Below are 20777 nucleotides of genomic sequence, written 5' to 3'. Positions count from 1 at the left end.
CTTTATTTACATCCAGGCTGTCTCGCAGTGTTGCAGCTGTTTTCCCTTTTTTTTTTTCTTCTTTTTTTTGTTTGTTTGTTTGTTCTTTGTCTCTTGTAATGAAATCACCAAACAAGTGTTGCTGTTTACAGATATACAGTATCATATATACTATAATCTTCCCGTCGGTGACCCTCTAACAACAGTGTCAACAGAGAGAAAGAGCAGCTCCCATTCTTCAAAAACACATGCAGGGATCGAGACAAACATGTTAACAGTACGCCAGGGTGTCAGCCAACAGAACACAGTAGTTTGTTTATACGTTGCCACGCGCGCCACTCACAAAAACTAAGGGATATTTGGCTTGAGGGTGAAATTTCCGGATGAAATTGAAATGCACTATAACCTTTTTACAGGTGTCTGCATACGAGATGACCTGCATTTTCATACCAGTGGGTCTCAGCGCTGTTCTACGATTCAAATCCATTCACATTGAGCAGAAATGAGGGCTGCCAACGCTGTTGGAGGTTACGCATCAGCTTGGTGAGGTGTTAAGAGTGTCGACAGGCATGTCCAGTCAATGCAGAACTGCTCAGAGACCTGCACTTTCCCAAGGGACGACGACAAGTTGAGACAAGGATATAAGCTCCAGTCATTGGCCTTTTGGTTCGATAAACGGTTTGAGATGAGGAAATCATCATCGCATGCTTCTATTAAATGCCCTATTTTAATGATGTAACATCACTGTAGCATGCACTTTTCTTCCTCAAAAATTTCACCCAAAAACCAAATATCCCGAAACGTTTTGTGCGCAGTGTATTCTCGTCAGAGCCGAGGAGCCGCAGCTTGAAGTTTCCTCCACTAGAGAGCGCTAGAGAATCAGTGACAACCATGTGAATGCCCTGCTCATACAAAGAAAAACAATCACTCCATCTCAGACACAGGACCAAGATCACTACCTATGACTACCTCTACTGAGTGCAGTTAATATAACTTAGTCCTAGTAAAAAAAACAAAAACAAACCCCAAAACAACTCGGAAAAACAAAAAACAACAACAACAAAAAAAATCATACCTATAGTTAGTTGCTGGTAGGGCATGTCATTTTTGGCAAAAAAGTTTCCAGAAGGCATTTCGTCGAATGCGGCGAGCGTCCCTGGCTCATCACACAGGCTGCTTGCTGCCAGCTTCTTGTATTTACACATATCGTCGTATCGGATGTGTCGGTTAAAAGTCCGTGGAGCATGCATAGGTCATCGTGAAATCATCCAATCACTTTTTGAGTATGCTGGGATAGTAAAGGAGGGTCTCACCCATGACCAAGAGAGTCCCGACAAAGAGTCACAGCACAGTGCAAAGAAACCTCCCCCGGAAAAAAAAAAAGAAAAAGGGTTCATCTGGATGAGAGTAATAATAATAATAATAATAAAAAAAAAAAGAGTCTCCATCTGACATTGCAACATATACATACAGGTCAAGTTTTGTTAAAAAAAAAAAAGAAAAAAACTGGTGTAAAATGAGACCGGTGTTGAGTACATTGTGTGTTACAGCTACTGAGACTCGAAAAGCGAGGGAGGTCTGTCTTTGTTGAAGCTTCCAGCTCCCACGATACGACACGGCGTATAACCTAAAATAAATCACCCTCCACCCATGATAGGCCGCAGAGGAACGCTAACATTCCTGCCCCACTAATCCAAAACTCATGGAGCTCCCATGCTGCAGCATGTAAACCCCCACCCACCCCCCCACCCCAATCCCCTCCCTCCCCTGCCCGCCCCTCACCAAAACAAACACACACAGATAGTCTGTCATATACTGTACAGCTGGCCCTCTCAAGGGGGAAAAAAAAAAACATATTTACATTCACATCTCTTGAAAAAAAAAAAAAAAGTAACCTTTTTTTTTTTCTTTTTTTGTGTGTAACATAAAAAAAAAAATAGAAGTGGAGAAAAACTCTTCGACCTGGGTTTAAACCATCTCCACCAGGGGGAGCTTCATGGGGAGGAGCCAAAATATGATTTTTTTTGGTTGTTTTTTGGGGGGATTAGCAATGCTTAAAAAAAAAAAACAACCTTATTTGAAACACTGAATTGTTTTGGAAAGTGACAAAAAGTGACAAAATAAGCTCTAGTGCAAAACCTTAATAGTAACCGTCTCCATATAAAGATCACACAGATTTCATATACTTCTTGTTGCCAGCGTCCTCCCGCCCATTCAGACCCGTTTTTTTTTTTTTTTTGTTCGGGAGTGAATTTATCGAGATTTCTTGAAAAGGACATTTCTCCCATTTAAATCCAGGTCTGGATTTCTGCCCACTTCTATTTCAGTGATCGTGATCTCTTCTTCGCGTTGCAACCTTTGGTAACACTTTCAGGACATTGAACTGGCAAAACTCCACATGAAAAATAGGCAGTGAGTCGACAAAGGCCTGACGTGGATCGGGCATAATTGTAGTTTTACGAGGATCAATACTTGTTTTCTCCTTCATTGAAACACTTAGTTTGAACAAGACACAGAGCTAATAATACTTCATTTCTGGAGACACGTCGGAGGAGTTTTTTTTTTTTTTTTTTTAATACACTTGTTCACTCAAACCAGAAAGTGAATGAAATCCACACCTCGGGGTTTAAAGATAGCGTGTGTAGTCTCCACTTTGCTGGTGTCATTAATTAACCTTACAAAAAGCACTCTCCTAATGACGACAAATGGAAACGCACAGTCACACTTAAAAAAGAAACAACCCACAAAAAACACGCCCAACCTCATGCCTTTATAGAAAAATTCAAAAGATTAGGACAACATAAAAAAAAAAAAAAAAAAAAAAAAATTCATCCAGAGTGCGGCGAGGAGCGCCGGGGTTATGTCACAAGTAGTTTCTGCCTTTGAGATGAGAGTCCAAAAAAACACAGTGGTGGTTTTGTTGTGAGCAGCCGGCTGAGAGAGTTGGACATGTGGAGGAGTTTCCTAGTGACTTATTTACAAAGCAGGGCTGACCTCTGAGCGGCTGGATGCTGCTTCTGAACGGCGATGTCTTCGTAGCCCTGCATGACGAACGCTCAGACGACATGGATGTGCGCTTACAGGCTTTCCATACATGCTCATCGCTGCTGTCAAGTAAAAAAACAACAAAAAACTTCCTCGGCGAAGTTGAAATTTGCAGTTTTACCAAACTTCAGCGATGACCTCATCCAAATCAGAAACTCCAAAAGGGTTTTTTTTTTTTTAAGTGTTGCGGACCGCCAAGGCCTGTTCCAGCTCCTGCCTCCTCTGCTGGATCTGTCAAACGGAAGGAGAGAGGAGTCGGAGAACTGTGAATATGCTGTCATGTGAAACAAGGCGAGACGCGGGAAAGTGTGAAGCGAGTATGAAAAGGCAGCGTTTCCTCACCTTGCAGTAGAAGTAGCGGCTGACGGCCTCCTGGGACCAGGGCTCGTGGTAAAACGCAGCCCTCCTCTCCTCCTCGGGGTTGCCCACCACGTCTGTCATTAGCTACAGACGGCAAGAACCAGTGGCAAAAGAAAAAAACGTTAAAGACTATTATAAAGGCAGGTTACTTTTTCAAAGACGTGCCTTAAGAGCTAATTAGAGAGTAATGACAACAATAAATATAATTCCTTGGCATGATAGCTAGACTGGTCTACATTTCTGAATGATGACGTATTACCGTACGTCAGATGATATAACGGGAATGACGAGAGGAGCGGGGATATAAATAGCAATATCGAACCTTGAGGTCCCGGCTCTGGGATTTGAGCCAGTCCTGGATGTAGCCCTTAGGATCTCTGGAGAAACTGAGCATGAAGTCCCTCTGGATCTTCAGCTGGTTGATGGACTCGATGGTCTCGTGGATCTGAAGAGGCACAAGTGCAGAACATAAAAAAAAAAACAAAAAAAAAAACACAGAGCTTGCAGTGTGTTTTAATTTCACGGCGCATCGTGATAATTAACTCTTAAAAGTGTTTTAAGTACTTTTCTTATAGACAGTTCCTCTTCAGCTTGATGCCCTGCTAAATAATAGCCACAAATTTCCTATTTCTACATAAAATTCCTCGCGGCTCTCTTTTTGTGACAAGAAATTGGGATGGTGACTCATCCTGCTCTCGGCGAGGTTTTACAAATTTTTTCCAGCCGACGCGCTCGTTTCACTCAGAGCGGGAGAAAGACACAGTGAGGGCGACGGCTCGTTGTGAGCCGCAGATGTGGCTCAGTGGGCGGAATTGAACCGACAAAGCCACCAGGTGTGGACCAAGGGCAGCAAAGGTGAGGATGACTCTTCCAACAAATCAATGCAGCTGCAGGTCATGACAACAACAACAACAACAACAACAGCAGCCACTCGCACCGATTCCTCAAACGTCCCATGTAAATAACAAGATTGTCACAAAACGCTTGAAACGGTGTGGTGGAAAATATTCTAAAAACCAAAAAATAGAATTCCATCAAACTCAAGTACTTGTCACCGGTTTATTTATTCGCCACCTTGTGAAGGGAGATTTAAAACTGAACGTCTACAGGTCTTAAAAGCCTTGAAATAAACACACAGCGCTCATAAAACGCATTAGGAGGTACTCAAAAATGTTATGTTTAATGTCAAGGTCATGATTTTTTTTTTTCCCCTCTTCCTTCCCTGGTGAGCAGCATTAGATCATTTTCTGACACGTCTGGCTCCGGGTCAAGCTGCTCGATTATTTATGGAGCGAAGAGTCGGGAGGAACTGACAATGATGTGATGAGATGTACGTAGATCCAGTGTTTTATGATAAATGGCTTTAAATGTCGTAATAAAGGTCTTGGACCCTTGATTGTGGAAAGCCTGTAAACAGAAATGGCACTGGTGAAGATTGTTTAATTAAAAAAAAACAACAACATAAAAACACACACATTTTTACAACCGTCCACTGAAGTCAGATGCATATCTAGTTCCATATCATACATGTTGTATCGCCTCGATGTTTCCTGGGAGGAGATGGACTGATAAAAAAAGGTGCGAGCTCACCTTGTTGTCCAGCGAGGCGATTTCCTGTTGGTTGGCGGTGGAGAGGAGGAAGCTGCTCATCTGACTCTTCAGAGGATCCTCCACCTCCACGTCGATGTCGTAGCAAGCGGTTTTCTTCTGGTCGTTGGGGTCCACGCTGCCGGGTGGAAAGCAGAGAGGGAGAAAAACGCAGCGGTAAAATAGCAAGTCGGGCAGAGAAAGGCAACTCTCACAGAGCTAGAGGAAGAGAAAGCTTCAATAAATCTCTACAAAAAAGTCCTCAGCTTTAAATTCAGACTTTTGAAATAAAAATGGACAATATCAAGAATCCATTATTACATTTTGTGCATAACGATGGATTAATTGCAGTTACACACTGGAAATAATGTGAATAATCATAATTAAAAGCTTTTATTGACTCAAATCCAACCCTCCAATAAATAGAGAGGAACTCTTGGAACAGTTCATGTTGCATTTATGAAATATAGAAAATACAATAAGGAACTGTTGACATTTTATTATCGTCTTAAGCTATTACCTTTTGTTGTTTGGTGAGGTTTCAATGTCATACAAATTGTATTTGATCATCGACAGAATAATTCTTCTGCTTCGGAAATGAGGGGGGACACGAGTAGAAAGCAACATTAAGTAATGAGATAAAGATGGTTATCTACACCTAACTACAGGGAGTTCTTAAAGATGTGGCTTTAAGAAACACCAAGAGACTAAAAGCTTCGCGCAGAAACTCAAAATAACGTTAACAAGCAGTTTTTGAAATGCTCGCCTTGGATTATTTGTTTTCTTGCCGACATAGATTATTTAACCCAATCGGCTTATTTTTTTGTGATTTAAGACCACCGACAAACTGTCAGTGCTGTCGAAGTGTAATTCATTTTTTTCCCCGGCATCCATTATTGTCAAGCGTCGCGTGTTCAACCAAAACCCACCTGATGACGTGATTGATGACGATGGGGTCGGGGGGCAGGAGGAGGTTGGTAAGGCGCTGAGGGATCTCAGAGAACTTCAGTCGGGGGCAGTCAAAAATCTGCGGCAGAGGGCGGCGTTCAATTAAAATACCTTGGAGGCACACGATTCATCATAGAACGCTGCCATGTTCTGGAGGTTCCTTCTCCCCCCACCCTTTGCTTCCCACTGTCTCGATATGGAACGCAAAGAAAGACGCACCTGCTGGAAGTACTTGTCACAGTTGATGTACTCTTTGTCGTGGGAGTCCTGCAGCTTGTTGGTTTTCACGTACTGCCACAGGGCCTGGATGATGCAGGAGCGGGTCTGAGTGTGGATGCCGAGCAGGCGAGCCAGGCGAGGGTCCAGCTTAAACTGGGGAGGCTGCGAACACCACATAATCGCGTTAACAACACTTCTTCTTCTTCTTTTTTTTTCCTTTCCACTACCGCCCACATCAGGAGCCCTTTTACATCATCCCCATCACATCTTGCATCCTTATCGTATTTTCCACCGGCTTGGAAACGGATGTCAGGTTTGAAAACGGGGGTGGGGGGGGGGGGGGCCTTTGAAATGCGCCGCGGAGTGGTTATCAGTCCCGACGCGAGGGCCTGCAGGTTGTCGCGACAACCGCCGATTTGGTCACGGCGCAGGTGGCAGGGGGAAGGTCTATTTAAGGAACGGGGGCGCTCCGAGCGGCGCCCTCACCTGGTAGTCCAGCATCAGCAGCAGAGTGCATCGCACGCTCACGTCTCCCGGCCGCTTCACCTGGAAGCCGTCCGTCTCCTGGGTGGTGGGCGTGCGGTGCCACTGAACAAAGAGAAAACACACACACAGGTTTGTTTAGACTGAACGGGCATTACGCTTAACTATCTTTTTTTGGGCAAAGTGCTTGGGCTCCTTTGGGAAAATTTTCTCGTACCAGCTGTAACGGTTCAGTCGAGTTACATGTTTGGTGAAAAATTTAGCAGAGGATTTTACCAGCGTGCGTGAAGAGAGGCAGTTTGTAGATCGGTTTCTTGTTTGGCTGATTTTCTGTTTGTTGGGTGAGTTGAATTGGTGGATAAGAGGTCGGTCGGCGGTCAGATGAGTTCTACATTGGCTGTGAGTTGTGTGCGAAGGTGAGCACTTCAGTTCCCGCCGAAATAAGTCAAATGTGCTTCTTACTGGACAGGCTGATTATGTATTCTCGCATTGTTGCCTTACGATGACTGTGGTGATTATTCTCTCGCATCAAAATGAGGTTGATATTTCTGATATAAATGTTTTACTCAATGTCTTGCACTCTCGCCTCATTAAAATTGGATTGTTGTTCTTATGCCGTTGTTTAATACCCATCATCAGTTTTGGTCTCAGGTTTTTGTGATTTTGAGCAAAGTATTTTAATGTTATTTTCCCTGAATGGGTCCAGAAATTGCACTAACCAAGCGACGTCAAAGTCTGGAAATTAAAAATGTAAAGATACATTTTCGGGGAAACTTCTGCGAGCTAATCTGACAGCGTTTACCAACGAAACCAACATGGCGAAAGGTTAACCGTGTGGTTTAATGTTATCACACTCGTGCTGATGCCCCTGTAAATTCAATATTATATGTCCAAATACAAGTATTTCCAAAAACAAATATGCGCTTCAGTCTTTTGTTTTGACATATTTCAAAAACTCTCCAGCATCTAACCACGGACGTTATTTACATCTCCACTGATTCTTAACTACTCACAAACTGAAAAGAAAAGCACTTTAAAGCATCTCCAGCACGGCAGATTGCAGTAACTTGGAAAGCAATTCAGAGTAATGCTTTTCCTTCAACCAATGGCTGACTCAGAACAAATTAAGTACTGATTGTACCTCAAGGTAGAAATAAAATTCTTTTGATGGAGAATCATTCAAAGAGAAGCATCTGAGTGCCCGGCTAAAATACCCTCTTAAAAAGAGGAACCTTGAGAAATCATAATTTTCACTCGGAAACTCCTGAAGTGGGTTTTTTTTAAAGCCAATACATTTTGTGAAGATACGAAGTGAAGGGCACCTAATGCTTTTTTTTTTTCTTTTCCTCCTCTCTCAAATAAGTAAGCAGTTGTTTTTTTTCCCCCCATCTGCATGCTTAAACAACCTTGTATAGTGAAAATTCTAAAAACTCTGCTTTCCGCTTCTTTAGAAAATCAGTTCTTCAGAGAAAAGAGAGGGCGGCCTGCATTATTGCGCGCTTTTGTTTTGCATTTATCTGATGGGGACCTGGAAAAGAGTGGGTGAGCTGGGGGTGATGGTGCTTTGACATTTAACCAGACAAAAACATAGATGTAAGAAAAGAAACAACAACAAAAAAAAAAGAGTTTTGCCAAGCGTTGCTGCTCCGCGTGAACAAGAGGCCATCATTGACCTTGACTGCATGGCTGAACAGTCCAATTAACTGATTTGCAGGGCGCACAAAAACCCGTTATTCTAAATGAATGAGACCTCAGATGAAAACGCTGACCTGCAAAGAGACCAACAGGACTGTTGTTCAGGGTCTCTGAATATTCGCCACACGAAGATAAATCCTATATCAGAGCTGAGTTTTGAAGAGGACCCATCGGTGCTTTACCGTCACCTTGATGACGTCACTGTTCTGGATGTTTGTATCAAACAGAGCAAATATTAAAAGCAACCGCATGTTAAGACTGCGACTTGGATGGAAGACAATGAGGCTGGCGTCGAATTACGGCCGCTTGAGGTCGAGATATAAACAGTCCCATCTCTGCTAGAAAAAGGGGATTCTTGAAACCTGTCACATTACACCTGCCATCATTAACTGTGTTTGTATGCTTTTGTTTATTCTGTGAATAGTAGTGTGTCATCTTGTTTTTTCTATCATGTATGCTTGTCATATTAATGTATTTTAATGTATTTTATTTGCTTTTTTTTTTAACATCATGGCCTGGGGACTACAGATGAAAAATAGCCTTCTTGGCTAATTCTGGCTTTTTTTACTCATGTTTGATCAAGTGTTTTATTAAATTGCACCGTCCCCTACTGAAATAAACTGAAACTGAAACTGAAACTGAATCAGATGAAATCGTATTTTAGGAAAGAAGCTTTAAAGTATATTGAACCAGCTTGTCTCAGTATTGGACCTGCATGACAGAACCATGTGTCTTGACAGCTCTAGAAAAAAAAACCCAACTTAATTGAACCTACTAGTCGAGTTGTAAAAGAATAGGTTGACACTTTAAAGAAACTATGCTTCCCTCATATGTGTTACTCATCCAGCATCAACGCTTCAAACATGGATGAAATATACTTTCTCTCTGCGGTTGTGACTCACATTTGCCATTCTGCAGCTTCAAATCTGAGAATACGCATTTTCGTACATCTGTATCCAATCAAATTTGTTACAGTCTATTGGTGTTTCTGTGTCGTGTTCCAAATGTGTGATCAAAGACATGGTGGATCACAAAAACTAAAAGGAAATCGAAATGAACTCACAAAAACAATCCCGATAAAGCCTTTTCTCTTTTTTTTATAGTGCCGTTCCCTTAACTCGGTACTAATTTATGCTCCTATCTGGCTGCGTTACAACAAATTCTCAAATATCTCAAAAGATTTGCAGCTTTCCGGCGTGAGTCGCGGAGCTTCACAAAGTGGTAGTTTGAATTGTGAAAAAGCCTTTTTTGGCCTCCAAGTTGTTGCGGCTGTTATATAGCCGCGTTGAACGGTTCACAATTTAGCTTCAGCAACTTCTAAATAGTGAGAAATAAAAATCAAATCACGCTGGTTCTCGTCAAGGAGCTTCTGCTCTTTTTCCATATTGCGGCCTTATATGACCAACAAGGAATTGTTGTTGATTTTCAAGTGTCTGTTATGAGTTTGTTTCTTTGTTTGCTAAGGATATGTTAATTTATCTGGTGAACGTCTTGCAAAGTATTTAATGAGAGCTGATTGTCCAGGGAAAATGTGCAAACTCCAGGTGGCATTCTTACAAAATTCCCAATTTCAGTATATTTCCAAGTGAAAATTGTTGTTGTTTGTTTAAATTCTAGGAAAAGTAGTCGTAGACCTTCTCACCGATGTGTTTACAAAGTTAATAGTTCTCAAAGTCAGACAGGAAAACGAACTAATCTTGTTAAAGACCGACCGACTTGCTGCCAGATGTCCCTCGTTTACAAAAGAAGTTTAAAAAAACCAAAAAAAAACCAAAACAATAAGTGTTGGTTTTCACTGTGGGCTGATGTGCTGAATTATTTCTTGACTTCCTGGAGACTCATAGCGACAAACTCACTGTGTCCTCTTTGTACTTTCACATTTAAAAGAGGACAGACGTGAGAGCCGTATCAATTTTCTCATTAAATTCTTGGCAAAGAAGCGAAGAAGCTTTCCCCCAAACATATTCCAAAGTATTGAGACAGTGACACCATTTTCTTTTTTGTTTTGTTTTGTTTTTTGGGGGGGTTGTTGTTGTATCTCTTCAGAAACAAAGAGGTGTCCTGTTTCACAGCAGATATTTTGACTGAGCAGAGCCCAGACATAAATATTAACACTGTGTCCGTAATGCTGCAATAAGCTATTCCAGTGAGATGCACAAGCAACATCAGGAGTGTTTACGTCTCTGCTTTTCCTGCCATGAGATGTAACATGAGCTATGGAAGAAAATTTTCCGAGGTCTAACGTAAAAAAAATTAATTTGAAACGAATAATCTTGTCATTTGCTGAACAAAAGCAGCTCTTTTTTGTGATTCTGAGGGGACGCTGCTCGACTGCGGTGGGTTCAAGGACGGCGGGCTGAACATAATAATATCATTAAAATGTTTAATTCCAAGCCGTATAATCTATTTTCTTTTTAATTGCAGTTGCTCGCCTGCCTGCCGGCTCGGGTCTCCAGCTCCTCGACAGTCACACAGGCCTTCGGTGCGAAGTGTCCATCCTCCAGGAGGACAAAAGCCACGTACTCGATGAGTCACTTTCTCAAGACTTCCCGTGCTAATTTAAACGTGTGTTTGACAATGAAGTGTTCATTTCAAATGAAACAAGAATGTTCAGACACTCGATGCACGACAGCCTTCCGGCACACTAAATTATCAATTTACATTCTACTGTTGGAAAGAGAAGGTATTATCTCACATCGGTACAAGTCAGAAATACAAATTAGCGCGAGGTTGATGGGGGAGCGCAAATGAAAGTCATCCCTATTTTAAGTATAAGTAGATATTTGATTATGATCCAGTGTATGTGAAAGAACTGCTGTAAAGGTATCTTTTGTGACGTTACCGTAAAGAAAGTACAATTTCGTTGTACCTGTTACAATGACAATAAAGGCGATTCTGATTCTGATTCTGTAAAATTAAACGACGGTCGTAACTAATGGGAAATGTGTGCAGAGGCGAACAGATCAAATCTGCGGAGCGGTGGCGTGTGAGCTGACCTCCACCAGGTGGTTGTCGGGACCGTACAGGTCTTTGTCCAGTTCGATCACCAGGCTCTTGAAGAACGAGGAGAACTTCTTCTTCTGCTTCCCCGGCTGCAGGACAGACACAAACAAGGTTGGAAAACACAGCGAAACCAGACAGTGAGGATACGGTTCAATTAACACGCCGTGTTTGCTTGAATTATCAAGTAACACATGAATAAACTCCTGAAAAACCAACCTGCCATAAAAAAAATAAAAAAAAATAAATTTTGCACAATTCAACGACTGGATAAAACTGGGGCTTTTCACAGTACGGCTGTCCAATCACATATTAGGTGGACCAGCAGGTCACACATCTGCATGAGTACTGATAAAAACACACGGTAACATTAAAAACATTGAGGTTAACTTGGAAATAGCAGCACATGCATCCGCTTTGTTTTTTGACAATCCTACAGCCATACAATCGAAATAAATCCACCGATTGTCGACAAGGTTGTGTTTCAATATAGATTATGTTCATGCATAATCTGTTGTTTGTTTCCAAATGTCAGAATATTATGATACGTGTGGATTTTTATTATCAACTTACATAATAACATGTAATTTAAACCTACCAGGGGTCAACAGCGGAGGTGAAAGGAACAAAAAGTCATTATATATGATTGACAATTCTGCAACGATAAAAATCTGAACAAATCCCTGAGTTAGAGTCACGAGAGGGTGATTATTCAGGCAATTGTATCACCTTCGTCTATGTCAGACGAGCGAGAACTAAGTTGAAGGACCTCTCCAAAGACCTCATTTGAATTTTTTAGTTTGAATCATCTTTTGCATTTTAATCGTGCGGACACGGCCGTGAGACACTCATCGGTGGACTCAGAGATGCAAACAGTTGTCTTTGCTTATAGCGACATTACTCGTTACTCGCAAAGCCACAGGAGGCCGAGTGAAATCGAAAAGAGAATGAAGACGACAGACATTCTCAGGGTCCACTTCCTGCGAGCCAGACTAGAAATATTTGTGGCGTGTGAAACCTAAAGGCCCCGTATCGCAGCGAGAAACAACAGACCGCTGAGAACCGTTACCCGCAGCGCTCGTGGCTCTGAACTCAATCAGAAATCACTCCGAAGCGTCGCCGCCGTCTCGAATAGCGCTTTCCAACATCAATCATTCATTTTATTTTACATCCTGGGTCGGCCAAAGGCCTTCCTGGTTGAGTCGTTTTGAGCGCTTCGCCACGGATCGTGGCTGCAGGCCAAAGACGACACAGAAGCAGCGCCGAGATCAAAGAGCGGCACACTTTCATACTTCATGGGAAGATTATAATCTGCATTTGTCTTGTGCAAAGAGAAGCAGTTTAGCCAATTTCCCTGAATTCAATCATGCGGCAGAGACGACACAGCGTCCAGCCAGCAGGTCGTACTGAAAGACAACAACAACAGCTGTGACTCACATCATCCAGCAACTTCCCTTCTACCCGCAGCTCCCATGATGCAATGCTGCCGTCAGAGTCGTCGGCGTCGGGTCTGGCGGGGTTGAAGGTGTTGGAAATGTAAAGCCTCAGTTTACGCTTTTGCTGCTGACACGGGGGCACAACAAAGAGCACCGTTTAAAGGCATATTTCGCACAGTCACAGGTGCAACAAGCGTCTTTATTCATCCCAAAGACTCGGTGGCGCTGTTGGGATGTCGACTCTTATCTTGCGAGACATGCTTTCCTTTCGTTACCTTCATGGGTCTCTTCAGTGCCTCCTGGATGTCCACACGTTTGCGCATGATGGTCTGGTCCAGTTTCCGCTCGAAGGCCAGCAGGTCCATGTAGGCCTGAGACTCTGGGACCAGCTCACGGATCTGCACAGAGACGCGAGCGTCCGACTTTACAAATGTTTCCAATAAGGACACGTTTCACAGCAATATTTATCAGGCTTTTATTTACACGCGTTGAGATCCAGAGGGCCTGAAAAGATTAGCGGTTTATTCTCATTGCTGTGATTTGTGTTTGTACAAACAATTAACAGATTTATTTAACACACTGAAACAAAAAGGGAATGAAATACAGCGACGTGGCATCACACATTGTCCAGAGCCTATAATAACAAACACGCTGAAATCTAACAAGAAAATCTAATTAATTCAAATATTGTCACGCTTGAAAAGCGGGAGCCATGGGAATTTTTTTTAAAGTCAAAACTGAAATGAAAATCAAATAATTCCAGTTTTAATATCATACTGTATTTTTCCCTCCTACCACTACCACACAAAAAAAATGTGTATAATTGACTTGTGCATGAAGATGTTTTTGTAAATATCCCATGTGTGTAACAGGAAAGTTCCGATCTGCTTCGAAGGCCAATTATGGGAAAACCACACTGTTGGAAGTGAAATCTATTTCCCCCTTTGAAGCTCGTTCGCACACAGCAGTGGTGGCAGAGTTAACATGCAGGGGGCTCATCCTTCACTGGGAGTCCGTCAAGGTTTAATGCCTTGCTCAGAGACACTTTAAGACATGAAGATGAGTCAGGGATCTAATCAATGAGGTTGTGACTGGAGGATGACCCACTCTACCACCTGCGTCAACCTCTAAATGATTACTTATTTCCCCCCAAAAAATCAAATAAAACTACGTTCACATTTTTCACCCAACACAAACTGGCGTTTTTTTATTTTTTTTCAGAAACAGTAAATATGTGCAAGTCTTAGAGCTATGGAATAAATAAGTAGTATTCTAATCCCAGAGCAGCTGCATACGGCTACCCTGAGCTCTGATCACCAGCCTGATAAGGCACATTAAGGTAGATTGTGACTCGGAGAACAAAAACGAACGGGGAGAGCCGGTGAATTATAACGCTTCGTCCTGAATCAAGTGCACAAAGGGGGTTGAAATGAAACACTTGCGTACAGCTACCCGAGTCAAGTACTGGAGTAAATATACTCTCCCGCTGCCGCCTGGTGCATCATTAAAGCAGCCGTCCACCAAGGGACCAAAATGAGATGCAGGCTGTGCAGCCAACCAGCCAGGACTCAGACATTACCATACCGATGAAAGTCCTCAGAGCATCAAGGGCTGCTGCTTACCAAACTGCACACGCGTGCACACACACGCATACACACACACACACACACACGTGCACACGCTCCTCACCCCCCCCTCTCCGCCTCTCTTTCATGTTTCTTTTTCCATAAAGCCTGGCTTCATTGTCCATTCCCATTCCCGCTCTATCTCCATGTCGCAGCATTTTTCGCCGGGCCGAGGTGCCGGGCTGATGGAGGAGTGTGGCAGACATTCCCCGTCCCTGACTCATTACTGTGGAGCGGCGCCCCCCCCGGCCGTGCCCGCCGCTATCTGCCCGTCTGGGTTATGTTAGAGAACGAGGGGATAAGAGCGGAGCCCAGACGCAGCTCACAGTCTGTCAGACCTCCGCTGCATCAGCAACGAAAAGCCCACTTGTTGTGCCGGGCCGGGACGCAGGGAGGTGACGGGGGGGGGGGGGGCGAAAACTGCAACCGCGGGAGTCAAAAAAAAAAATATCACAACCTCAGCCAGCAACGGACTCACCTGTGGCAACGTAGTGATTCTGCAGCTTCTTTCTGGCTTTCTTGTGGTGGCTGCATCCCGCTGACTGTTTCCATTTAAAATCAATGAGCCACCGTATAAACAACAGAGTGAAACCCAACAAAAAAACCAAAAGCCCTCAAACCTTCTGATGGCTGCCCTCATCCTCCTCCCTTCTCATTTGGAAATAACAAATAATCATCTGGCCCTCCGCGGCTTCCAACAAACCCAGACATCAAAAAACCAAGCGGGAATTTTATGCTCTGCACACAAAAGATAAACACACACAGGAAAGAAAGAAAAAAAAAAGCACAGAGCAACAAAGGTAGAAATATGCAGCCTCACCCTTTGCGGAAGAATCTTGTCTGCCATTTTCCTTCTCTTAGCACTAGAGAGAGGGAGAGAAAGACAGAGAGAAAGAGGAAAAAGAGAGCATGTTACTATGGTGACTGATAGCGTAGCACCCAGGCCATCTGCTAAAATGCTGGGCCATATCCAGCACCCCAGCGTCCCAGCTGTGTGTGTGTGTGTGTGTGTGTGTGTGTGTGTGTGTGTGTGTGTGTGTGTGTGTGTGTGTGTGTGTGTGTGTGGGGCTATATGCACATTCGTGCCCCAGTGTTTGTGTGTTCTCTGAGATGCAGCAGTCCACCTGGAGAGAGGGAGTCGCCAACAGCCAAAAAAGTATCACATCACACGTCTCCAGATATTCATTATTACACACAAACACGCACACACTCACACACACTCTGCAGAATCACCAGGGATGGTGGCAGGATGTGTGTTAAGGACCTTTTTAGTAATGCAGATTTGCTTTTTTTTGTCCTTTTTTCACCTTTAAGCTGCATGCAACTTCATTCGAGTTTCTGTGATTTGCACACAAACTTTTGTTGTCATCTCATACTTACCGAGGAGGGACCGACAGAAAAAAGGAAAAACACTAAATCTGTGTGAGGTTTGCCATCTTCCGTCAGAACTTTCTGTCCAGGTGACGATTAAAAAACAACACTGCAGCTTCCGTCTCTATTCAAACGCCCTTAAATGTTTAATCACCCTCTGCATAGCGCCCATGTTGATTCATGCAAAGTTGTCTGCAGAGGGACATTGCCTGAGAACAATTAAACTACACTGCAAAAAAATAAATAAAAAAATAACAGGAATAAAGTAACCCCGGCAAGATTTTACACATATTTTTCCTCATGAAAGATAAGAAATCTTTCCTTGCGCATCCTCGGGGCGAAGCTCTGGGGGGGGATATACAGATTAGCTGTGGTCTTGTTTTAGGTTTTTAACGAGCAAACCGAGATGAAATAAAGAGATAAAGGATGTGTTCACACATGTGGTGCCTTCCTCTGGTCGACATCAAAGCAGATGAAAAAGCATATTAACCGAGTTCACTTTGTGTTCACGCTGGCATTTGTTATCAGTGCGCCGAAAGATGTAATCGGGACTATTTATCGGGCGCTCTTAAGATGGTAGACAAAACTTTAAGGAGCCCATGAAATGAGAAATATAGTTCCCAGATTTTATCTCGTGTCTAACCGCTAATCGTTCATGTATCTCTTGATGAACAATGGATGTAAAGAAAATATATTACTGGGGTACTTTCACGTCACATTTTCAAGCAGTAAAACAGTACTTGCTATTAAATCAATCAATTTAAAAGTAGGTTTTTTTCCTTAAATGGATATACGGGGTTGTTTCATGCACAGAAGCACCTAAATTCCGACATGGCATTATTCCAGTAGTATTTGAAGGAGCTCACAGTTTGGAATCACAAATGAGTCAAAACAACAAAAGGAAATCAGATTTCCTGCAACCAGGTGAGGATTGAGAATGCAAGCCTGGAAGAAAATCGTTTTTCGTCGTTCAGATGCGCCACACACTGATCTACACCTCGACAAACAATCTAACGAGGCTTCATTTCAAGTGTGAACACATCCTGACCGAACGTTTGCAATGGTTCATTACTCTGGAAGATAATCCGATTTCCTTTCTTGGAAACAAGAGAGATTCTATTATTAAAAACCGGGAGATGGATTTCTTCAGCCCGATGGCTGATTCTGTCTGTTCACAAAAACATTCGCCTCTTTTCACCTCAACAGCTCAATAATTAACACGTCGTGTCTCAGTTGCTTAATCAACACAAAGACTAAAATGTAAAAATGACATGTTATGATATTACAGGAGTTACGTGTCAAGTCTTTTTCCGAACTGGGAGCAACACCATCTTTTATTTTTTTTAACTCCCTCCATCTCCAACGTAACGTACCGTGCAAATAATCCTCATATTCTTAACTTGCATCTGCAGTTTTCCATATTCCAGGTTGCACTTGCTCCCTTTACAGCTGCCAAAAGTAAAGTTAATCCCTCTCATGCCTTTCTATCTCGCAGCAGCAGCTTAATCTTTATTTTAGAGGTATTGATTTACTCGTCTGACCCTCCACAATAAAGCAAAATGAGCCCACTTCCTCGAAATGTTAAACACCATCTGCGTCAAATCTTTCACTTCACATTGGTTGAAATTCTGGCTTTACATGCCTTTTATGTGATGGATTCTTTTTTTTTATATTTGATGTGTGTGTGTCTGAGTGTGTGAGTTTTCATTACCTAATTATTTAAATTCCTGAAAAATGCATGGACGAACGTCTCACAGTGCAACCACAGCTCCTAAGGTTTGAATACTAAAGTAAGAAGTTCGTCTGTTTTTGCTTTTCTATAGCATGATCATGCAAGGCCAACAAAAAGGATGTGAAGTATTTTTAATGGAGGAATTGTTAAAAATCTGATCAGAAACACAGACCAACACACTGGATTTAACTTAATGCCACAAAGCAAAAACAAATTTGAATATTTCACATCTTTCTGAACCCTTTTTATGACTATGGCCTGTGGTTTTAATTCCACATTGAGCATTAGCAACTTAATATAATCCTCTGCAATTCTGAGACCAAAAAAAACAACAATGGAATATGCAAGAAAATATGTAACGTATCTAAACAAACCTGTCAAGTACATTGTGTTTAACTCTGCTATGACTTAATTAGCTGCATTATCGTTGATTTCATGGCTGACTGAGTGAGCGTTATTGCCCACTTTTTCCAAAACCTACATTGACTCCATTATTTTGTTCAGAAGTCGTCGGTACCCTACGTGTGTGCAAATCTCTATTTCTCAGCTTTTTTTTTTATTCTAGAGTTTTCATAAACAAAACTGTGGAATATAAAGGTCAAAAAAGAGCTTCAGGAAAGAGAATATTTTATGCAGAAGTCCATTAAATGTTAAAGGATTCACATATTTTTCCTTGCCAGTGCATTATTTTCTAGACAGATGTGATATAAAAAAAAAAAATAGAAAATTAAAACTAAATATCTCATATTGCTGTAGATTCTCCCTGTTTTTTTTATTTTAGAGCAGGTTTTCTTTTCTGTTTTTGCAGTGCAGAGACATTTTCTGTCACACAGCACTGCATCAGTCTGTGAAGCAGTATGTTACATCAGCATGCCAAATACTGAAACAAGCCTGCTGCAAGGAGAATTGAAGGATCCGGGAGTGCATTGAAAAGGGAAGGGGGGAGAAAACCCAAAACAAAACAACCAAAAAAAAAAAAAAACAATCCGCCATTTTACACTCTATTAAAATGGTTTAAGGCCTGGATTCTCATTAAAGTTTCCGCTCGAGCTGCACAAAACTGATCCCATCATGCCATGCTCCAGCCCAAAGCATGCACCACTACGTATTTCTAAGGAGTCAGCTTTCAGGCCTGCATGTAGGTTTTTTTAAAATTATCAAATAACAGAAAAAAAACAAACAAAAAAGAATTGAGGAGGGGGGGGGGTGCCGGGCTCAGGTGAAAGGCTAAATAGGCCAGAGTCATCAAAACGAAAGAAAAGGGACATGCAGCAGAATGAACTCCTACTTTGATCCGAGCGTGGGATCTGATTGGGGCTCTCGCATGTCCATCTGCCTCGCTGGCATCTCATTGGCTCCGGGGAATCCGACCGGCTTCCTAAGAGTTGGTGGGGATTCGAAGGTTGTCCGATTAGAGTTGTGGCGAACACACACACCCAAGTGGCAAGCAAGTCAAGAGGGGCAACAACCTGGTGGTTCTGGCTGCTTTGCGTGTCTGTACGTGTTGGATGTGCGATAGGCTCAAGGGTTCTGTTAGTGGATGCAAACTCTCGGAGTCAGACGGGGAGGGGGGGGACAGGGGGGGGGGCAGGCACTGGGTATGTAACCGTGTCCATGCACGCACACGGTGCAGCAGAGGAGGACCCGGGGGGGGGGGGGGGGGGGGGCGTCCTGCTCGTCTTGAGGGACACACTCATTCAACAACGTTTCTCAGTGAACCAAAACAACCATGCTTCACACACAGAGACAGACAATACACTGATAATGGACACGCTGTGAACGTGTGTGTGTGTGTGTGTGTGTGTGTGGGGGGGGGGGGGGGGTTCACAGGAGAGGACAGAAGACGAGCAGAGTTTACCTCAGTGGGTGAGCACTGGGGGGGTTCTGTGTTGTATATGTGTGTATATATACATAGAAGTTGGGTTGTTGGAAAAAACGCTCGGTGCAGATGAAGAGAAGCTCCAACGAAATCACCAACTTGTTCCACATATTCGCACAGCCCAGAAAACTCCCCCAAAACAAAAAAAAACAAACCCCGACATAGATCTGACGCTGTGACCTAGCACTTAGAGACTTGTTTTATCACGACTCACAATGTTCTGAGCAACCTGTAGTGTTCAAGGTAAGCATGTGTTCTGAGCGGTGGTGGAGTTTTTTTTTTTTAGGTTTTTTCTTCAGGGGCGAAGGACAAAATTGAAAGCAAAAAGCAAGTTTCAGAGGTCCAGAAGTAATGCAGTACTCCAGGAGAGAAAAAAAAGGGGGCAAAAAAAAAAAGAAGAAAACTGAAAGGTACAATGAAGATGGAAGAAGCGAGAAACTAAGAGCCATTCAGGATTCCCTTCCATTTTACATCTGGTGTGTGCCGGCAGGGAGGTTGTTGAGAGGCAACACATTGAACTTCATCTTAAAACACAGGGGAGACAACGTTTCACGCGATGAATAAACATGGTTTATAAATACGTGGTTTTTCTCCTAATGACCTCAAATGTCTGCTTGTGGAACTGAAAATTGTCTTGTTCTCTTAAATTAAACTTTTAATTAGCAGGTGACCGTATTTTGCGACTACTTCTTTCTTTCCAATTAACAACAGTAAGGCGATGACAGAAACAAAACCCAGGCTAATATGTGCAAATCGTTGCGTTAAACACACACATAGTGTATTAAGTTAAGTGATTTTGGGGTACAATGCCATTAAAATACTATCATATCACTGCTCTAAGTGATTGTTTTAAGCTTTTTACATTGAATGTTCACTCTTTCTACTTTCTACAATATACAATGTGCCACAGTGGAAGAAAGGGAAAGTGCTCCAAAATGGAGAAGTAAAAGGGAAAAGTATAAACACTGGAGATCAGCGTGGAAAAGTGTGAAATAGGACTGTTTGATGTTTACGCCAAAAAAATAGGGACAGATTTGATGTTGTGATGAACCTCCCAATAGTTCATCAGTGACAGAAAGCCTGCAGTAATAAGTAACAAAGTACTTGGAATATAAGCACTTTGTTTAAAATGTAATAGTAATGGTACAAGAGGGGATTTTTAATAAAAACCTTTTCACATGACACCAGCTGCGACAAATAGCAGCCACTTCCAAGACTCGCAGCAACACGTATTTCTCCTTTTAGTGGATGTGACGCGAGAATTTTTATAGACCTGTAAGTAAATGAAACGTGTCACGATCTTCACCAATCCGAAAGAGAAATGACGTTGCATCCAGCTCTACGGGCAAAAACACACGTGTGTTGCAAACACAGAGTCAATAATGAAAATGTTCAAATGGGTATCTTTGATATCATTG

General features: G+C 42.5%; 1 protein-coding gene across 5 annotated transcripts in view; it reads right to left on the bottom strand.

The window, feature by feature from the left end:
* Window positions 1–1795: 1795 nt before the first annotated feature.
* smarcd3b (SWI/SNF related BAF chromatin remodeling complex subunit D3b) overlaps window positions 1796–20777 on the bottom strand; it is a 45284-nt gene continuing 26302 nt past the window's right edge. For 2 of the 5 annotated variants that reach the window (XM_080514628.1, XM_080514626.1), the window contains exons 3-14: window positions 18769–18858; window positions 15198–15240; window positions 13028–13150; window positions 12754–12879; window positions 11313–11408; window positions 6625–6726; window positions 6139–6300; window positions 5901–5998; window positions 4975–5110; window positions 3707–3829; window positions 3367–3468; window positions 1796–3255 (exon numbers count right to left, since the gene is read on the bottom strand). In XM_080514628.1, coding sequence (XP_080370754.1) covers window positions 3202–3255; window positions 3367–3468; window positions 3707–3829; window positions 4975–5110; window positions 5901–5998; window positions 6139–6300; window positions 6625–6726; window positions 11313–11408; window positions 12754–12879; window positions 13028–13150; window positions 15198–15240; window positions 18769–18858 — 1255 coding nt within the window. In that variant the 3' untranslated portion in view covers window positions 1796–3201. The remainder of the gene's footprint in view (window positions 3256–3366; window positions 3469–3706; window positions 3830–4974; window positions 5111–5900; window positions 5999–6138; window positions 6301–6624; window positions 6727–11312; window positions 11409–12753; window positions 12880–13027; window positions 13151–15197; window positions 15241–18768; window positions 18859–20777) is intronic. The other 3 variants (XM_080514627.1, XM_080514629.1, XM_080514630.1) reach the window with 3 other exon arrangements.

This window comes from Blennius ocellaris (genome assembly GCF_963422515.1).
Source record: "Blennius ocellaris genome assembly, chromosome: 19".
Lineage (NCBI taxonomy): Eukaryota > Metazoa > Chordata > Actinopteri > Blenniiformes > Blenniidae > Blennius > Blennius ocellaris.
The sequence above is the reverse complement of the archived record's forward strand: the minus strand, read 5'-3'. Positions and strand labels throughout refer to the sequence as shown.